Genomic DNA, 7,050 nt, shown 5'->3' with positions numbered 1-7,050 from the left:
ATCATTTTTGATACTGATTTTGATAGTGTGTTGGCACTCCTGTGATTTCCAAACTCAGATTATGGCTACACGTAACATGTTCAACTCACCTCATGGGGTTATATACCATACAACTGAGGCTCACCACGATAGTAATACCTAGTATGAGGAAGATCTCAGTCCCTTTCAACTTTGTCCTCTGGCAAACTATTTTGATAGCCATCCCTCTCAAGAGGCAGAATGCACAGAAGCTGCTACAGAGAGGACATTTTGAGAGGATTGTGATGGGCAGGTGGGCCTTAGAAAAGCTATTTGTTGAGCTGTAGACATATTGGTATTATCCTTCAGACAGCAAAAGGTCATTCTTTTCAAACATGAAGAAGCCACTTGGAAAAAGGATTGAAAAAAGGGATGTGTTGGGAATTATTTATAAAAGGCAACCTGGAGTTCTTTGAACTCTAAAACATCAATAGCATATTGGTATCAACCAGTGGTGGGTTGCTAATCCCGTTCCAACCGGTTCAGTTGGAATGGGGCCGGCGGCGTCTTCGTGCACGCGTGTAGTTCACGCATGCGTCTTAGCGCCTGCGCGATGCTCCAGCTGCTCACGGAGAATCACGCAGGCGCTGTATGTGCCATCCAGCTGCTCGCGGAGAATCGTGCAGGCGCTGTATGTGCCATGCGCCTGCGTGGAAGCGCAGAAGCCTTCAAAGACCGGTAAGGAGCGCGGGCGGGCAGGTGGGCCCTTCGCCATTCCCGGAAGTTACTTACTTCCGGGTTCGCTGACCAACCGGTTCGCGGGGACCGCCGTGAACCGGTTGAAACCCACCCCTGGTATCAACTAACTAGGCAATACATTTCTTTTATATAGGAGAATATCTTTACAGTAACCCAAACAAATCAAATAGTATAACTCTAGAGTCAGAAAGATTCCAACTAAATATGATTCGTCTTACTCACGGTTTATATTTCCTCTAATAGTCACTTTGAGACAAAGGAAACAATAAAATAAAAACTATTAAGAAACCAATTTCAATAAGTACAGGAAAGGTTCAGGGAGATTTTAAAAATGCCATATAAGAATGTTTCACAAAAGTGGAACAAAAATGAATCCATTATCAATTAAACTAACAGAAATCAAATTTGTATTATCTCCAACAAGATTCCAGTACTGTAATCAGTTATCCTATTCAGTCTCTTCTAGATTCTAAATAATGCAGGCAGGCACGTAAATTGCTTAATTTTTCTGTTAACTTTTTAAAAAAATTATTGGTGCATAATACACTTATCAGATCTAGCACAGGCAATTTTGGGAACTATCAAGCTGGTTGTTTTAACAACCAGCTGGTTGTTTTAAGTACAGTATCTGTTTTGATGCTTCCCTGTCAGAAATTATTCATGATTTCACAGTTGTCATTAATTTCTGGCCTAGTCACTTAAATAGAAGTGGACTGTCTCTTCTGCATTTTCCTATGTTATAGAACATTATTCTATGTTCTTTTTTCAAGTTGAGCAGGAAGAAGGCTATCTATAGGTGGGGAACATTATATTGAACCATGATTATAGGCAGATCCTCACTTGCTCAGATTTAGAGCCACTGTCACCTATCCAGGAAGTCAATATTCCTCCTGATAACCCTCTACCAAGACAAACAGCTGTTAGTTCCTTAGCAATCTAAAGACTTGAAAAGAGTAAGTTGATATTGACTATCCTATGATTAAACAAGGTGAGAAATCACATTCCATCCTTTTCTAATGGGCTAGCAAAAGAGCATCTCAAACAATATAGTAAAATAATCTATTTCAAATACTGAATGGTCCATTATAAGATGAAACTCTAGGGCTAAGATTCTTATTGCAACCAATCTGTAAGGCTTAACAAATAGAATTATCCTATATCAATATTAAGTTAGATGCTGCAGTTAGAACACTACTAGTAGATAGTGGAGCTTTAGTCAGCTTAGTTGACCCAGGAGATGGGATTTTGTCTATGGTGTGAAAGCACTCTGCTTAAGAACAGAAGTTTGTTGTTTGGCAAGAATTATACCAAAGACCATTACATAGAACTTTGAAGAACAACTTTTTACATAGAACACCAGAATTCTAGAGTAACTTTCTCTCCGCCCTAAGAAGGAATTATAAATTATAAAAAAACCTTGCCAGCAAAACTGCAGGGACCATCAGCAGAACTGAATGGAAGGGGGAAAAAACCTGAAATCTGGTTAGTTGAGCTTGTTTATTTGATTTATATAATCACCCATCTCACAAACACGATTCTAGGCAGTATACAATGAAAAGTTAAAACATCTATGGAGAAACCATAGTTAAACAGATAAAAAAATTAAACAATATAAATAAGTTGAATGAACTAGCATCCCACACAGTGCTACAATTTTATGGGATCCCCATTTCATTGGGGGGGAGCGGCGCAATGATGTCCCAAAGAGCAGATTCTGTGAAAAGGCCAACCTCCCAGGCACCATTAGATGGAATTAGTCAGCAGGTAGGAGCCATACACACACTCCTCCTTCTGGACCTGATGGATGAGTAGAAGTATCCAGGGAAAAGTAGTCCCTCAAATAACCTGATCCCATGCCATGTAGGGCTTTAGAGATCAAAACCAGCACCTTGAATTGAACCGTTGCAAGCCAGCAACTAAGGCCGCGCACACAGAATAGGTTGAATATGGGCCATTCTAGGAACATTCATAACTTCGCTTTTCCAGCAGTTGAAGCTTTTAGATGCTGTCCAAGAACAGCCTCATATACAGTACATTACAATTGTCCATTTGGAAGGTGACCTGAGCATGAGTAACTGCAAGTAGAGACTCATGATCCAGGGCACAACTAGGACAAAGTCCCTCCTACCATGATTGGCACCTGCTTTATGAGTCATGAATTCAGTAGGACTCCCAAATTGCACACCAGATCTGATTGGGGCAGTGAAACTCCAGTATTAAATTCCAGGATCCAGAAGGCCCTACAACTCAAAGCCACTTAGCCTTAACAGGTTCAGTTGAAGCCTGCTGTTTCCCATCCAGACCCTATATTTATACCCATCATTTGTATGTAGTTATTTATTGTTAGCTGGGTATTATTTCTGGACCTTGTTTCCATGGCAATTAAAATAGTTCCTGACTATCGTCTCTATGGCACACTTTTAAGTACTTGAATCCCAAGATATCTTCTTTCAGTTTTTTCTCCAAACTGATCATCCCAAGTTCTTTTAGCCTGTCCTCACAGGGCATGTCATCTCTCTATATCAATTTTCTTGCCCTTCTCTGAACTTATTCTAACTTGTCAATCTTTCTGGAAATGCAATACCCAGAATCAATCAGTATGTTCCAGGTGTGATAGATTAGAGGGGAATAACAACTTCAAACATTTTTGATAAAATGCTTATTTTAATATAGCCCATTAGCCCTTCTAGCACTAGCTGATGCTTGCTAGCACTAGCTGATCTTGCTATTCATAAAGCACCTGGTAACTGATAAGTTACCATAATTGTAAAACGGTAACATAAAAAAGTTTTTTATTCAATAACGATGCATTTTTACATCCTTCTAACAAAATAATTCTTAACAACTTCCTTGGAGGCTAACACTACTTCTATTATATTCTAGATAATATTATATTGATGTATGTGTATATTTTTAGGTGGGAGTTTTGTTGGGTGTTCAGCATTTCAATAAACTATAAGAGCAAGCTTCATATATCAATTCTGCCTTTGTAACAATTACAATGCATATTCATTTTCATCTTTTTGTTTCCCCCCTATGTGAATGTTTTGTTCACATATGGAAAAATGAGGGCAAAATTCAAACACAGCAGGAAAGAAGGATTGTCTTCACTGTTGCTTAATATTCATACTGCTGGGAACATCCATCCTGCTTTCAACATGTTTAATAAAAGAGAGGAAAAAGTAGGGAAACAGCAGGCAGTTGGCACACTTTTTGGGTCCATTAGCCAGCTGTCCAACAGCTGTTCAAATGGTTAGACCATTTCATTGCTGAAAGAAATTAAAAATGACCCAATGGAACTGCTGTGCTTGGTAAATGTAAATTCACTCCAGCTCACTCCAGCAATCTTCATCATAAAACTGCAGGATGGAAAGCTGTATGTTGAAACAATATCTCTATTTCTCCAGAATATAATTTTATTTAATCAAAATCTAAGTAATTTGAAACTCAAATATTTATCTAAGCATCACCCAGATCCCTATTTGATGTTTATAATATTTATTTAATGCAACTAATTTGCTGATTCCGGGTGGATATATTAACTAACTCTTAGCACTTCAGCTACTTGATGTACCAATAGTGAAAATATGTAGAATATATATAGATATGTCACTGCTTGTTATAAGTCTGATATCCTCACTAGTCTACAAGGAATTTTAAGATCCATTAGAATCTTGTAACCTTGACCTCTATATATTTTTATCAAATACATTTCACACTTCAAACAGACTGTTTAGTTATACTTAATAGGGTGCCTCAAGTTAATCTTCTATTTCACCCAACTGTACTTAAAATGAACTAATTAAATACCATCACTGAAAAGGTTTTACAATACAAAAATGATTTGCCATTCTGAATTTAGATAGAGGCTACTAAAAAACCATACGCATTTACAAATTTAGGTACCCCATAATGTTTTGCAATGGTTCACATTTTAAGGGCTATATTGGTAATCCAAAATATATTAATACCGTAGCATTTGTGTATGTTTATGATTTTATACTATAGCAGAATAATTAATATTTTTAAAAAACTAAATTCTTATTCTTAGATGTCTTTATGTGATCATATAGTATAAATTCACATCATCTCTTAATTCAGTTTCCATGAAATATATTCTGTCAAGAAAAATTATGCATATTAAAATACAGGAAAAGCTTATTCCTTTTGGCTAGTAAGCTTTTCCTTTAACTAAAGATTTGGGAGTTATTTTTCAAATGTATGGTTTCTTATAAATATTTACATCTTTGAAATCAGAGAACAACTACACAGTGATCGTTTTTCAAAATAATATTTCTTTCTCCCTGGTCGTTCTGGAGCACATACTGTTCAAATTATGTCATTCCATGTAGGCTATTTAGGGGAGATTTCAAATCTTTCTCTTCTCTTCAACAATCTTTTTTTCTTCATTAAAACAATCCAGACGGTTAACTTCAGTAAAATGTAAGGTTGGAAGTAAGGATGTAGTGCTATGTATCAACTTAGATATACGGAGACTTTAGTTCCTGGGGGGGAAAAACAGCAATAAATGTGTTATAAAAACAATCTAGAGTCATTTGCTCTCTTTCCTAGAGCCCATGGATTGATTGATTGAATTTCTATTTTGCATCATCAAACTTCAGAACAACTCACTTAAATATGGCTGGGAGAGATTTACATACATACATATGTACGTACGTAAATACGTACGTACGTACGTGCGTGTGTGTGTTTGTGTTTGTGTGTATACTGTTTAGAAAACAACGCTATAGCAACAAACATAAAATACTCTTTATCTGCTATTAGAATTTAGCCAAATGTTTCAAATACTAAACTCTATAATACAAGTCATAAAAAACTTGTGAAAGTTCTTGTACAAGCAGAATTCAAGTATTAGATTATTCAAATAGGCTCAGAATCAAATGGGTTATAAAATCTTTTAACTGTCTTGGTTAATTGTTGCACTGAATAAAACAGTTCATCTGCATACTCACATTTTTCATTATAAAACAGGCCCTCCAAACTGATCTTGCAGAAGCCTCTCCATGATTGAAATACTCTGTAAAAAACATCACAGACTAGAAATCTAAATATTTTACAAATAACCCTATTCACTCCATGTCACCCCAAATCTCTTCCTAATACAATTAGTCACCCCTTGGAGTCCTACTGGACTAAACCTCTTACAAGTTTCACAGATAAACTGCTAACTTTCAGGATAAAATCACAAGAGTCCCAGGGGATATAGGCAAACAACAGGGCATTCTATAAACTCTATCCATACCATATGATTTTGGGAAAGCTGATCTCAAGTAAAAATCTACATAGAAAACTAGGCAACAAGACAAGTTGCAAGTTCCTAAAGAAGTTTCTCTTTTAGATTCTTAACATTTTGTCAATAAATTGCTTGACCTTTTGGCTAGTAAATTCAGGAAGGGGGATGACAATATGTGTGTGGATATACATATACATAATTGGAACCTAGAGCTCTAGCTTGTTGCAATTTTGACCAATGTACCAATCAGAATTTGGTAGTTTGATTCTAGTATTTACTATATTCTGTTTGGTTTCAGATGTGGATGTCAGTGGCTGTAGTTCCAAGGCCCCACACTAATTGGGATCTTTTTGTTCTCTGGTAAAGGAGAAATATCTGTATATGTAACAAAGATCTGGCAGCTCAAACAGTGCAGTACACCATCAAATCTTCTTTTCATAATAGAATTTGGAAATTATGTTTACCGTGCCAACTTTGGATCAGTTACAAACCAATAACCCAAATGATCCACATTTTAAAAATTCAGAATGGCTTGCAAAATGCTTCTTTATAAACTTTAAAATATTGGAACTTGCAGCTCCTTTTTCTGTTTTCATCATCTCCACAGGAAGTGAGAACTGACTAATACAGCTCATCCATCTAAATTAAGTTTGCCACCATTTACTAACTACAGCACAAACTGACAAATGTGAGAACTCTTGAGTTTTGCACTGGGAATCTTAACATGTTATTTATTGAATCAATTATGTTCACAGTGTGAAAGCTGCTTTTCCTTTCTTTCTCATAGTATTGATGCCTCTAACATAGGTGTTAGGAAAGAAGAGGGGGGGGGAGGAATATATAAAATGGCTAAAGATCAATTGTAAGTCATATATGACTGAAATAATGGTACTGCCCAATAAATATATTCCTTACAATTGAGGTTCTAATACTTGTCATTTTAATTTTATCAGCTAAGCTGATCTTTTTGTTATAACAAACCTTGTTTGTTATGTGCAAATGTAGACAATAGAACTTAACAGATCTCTATAGTGAAAGGATTTTCTTCTATAGGTAATCATGGGGTCCCTTCACCTTGC

The 7,050-nt window shown here is 36.3% G+C and overlaps 1 protein-coding gene across 2 annotated transcripts in view; it reads right to left on the bottom strand.

Annotated features, from left to right (window-relative positions):
• Nucleotides 1-2,195: 2,195 nt before the first annotated feature.
• PRELID2 (PRELI domain containing 2) overlaps nucleotides 2,196-7,050 on the bottom strand; it is a 42,104-nt gene continuing 37,249 nt past the window's right edge. For both annotated transcript variants that reach the window (XM_032209245.1, XM_032209246.1), the window contains exons 6-7: nucleotides 5,691-5,755; nucleotides 2,196-5,222 (exon numbers count right to left, since the gene is read on the bottom strand). In XM_032209245.1, the coding sequence (XP_032065136.1) occupies nucleotides 5,699-5,755 (57 nt within the window). In that variant the 3' untranslated portion in view covers nucleotides 2,196-5,222; nucleotides 5,691-5,698. The remainder of the gene's footprint in view (nucleotides 5,223-5,690; nucleotides 5,756-7,050) is intronic.

This window comes from Thamnophis elegans, chromosome 2 (assembly GCF_009769535.1).
Source record: "Thamnophis elegans isolate rThaEle1 chromosome 2, rThaEle1.pri, whole genome shotgun sequence".
In the NCBI taxonomy this organism is placed as follows: domain Eukaryota; kingdom Metazoa; phylum Chordata; class Lepidosauria; order Squamata; family Colubridae; genus Thamnophis; species Thamnophis elegans.
The sequence above is the reverse complement of the archived record's forward strand: the minus strand, read 5'-3'. Positions and strand labels throughout refer to the sequence as shown.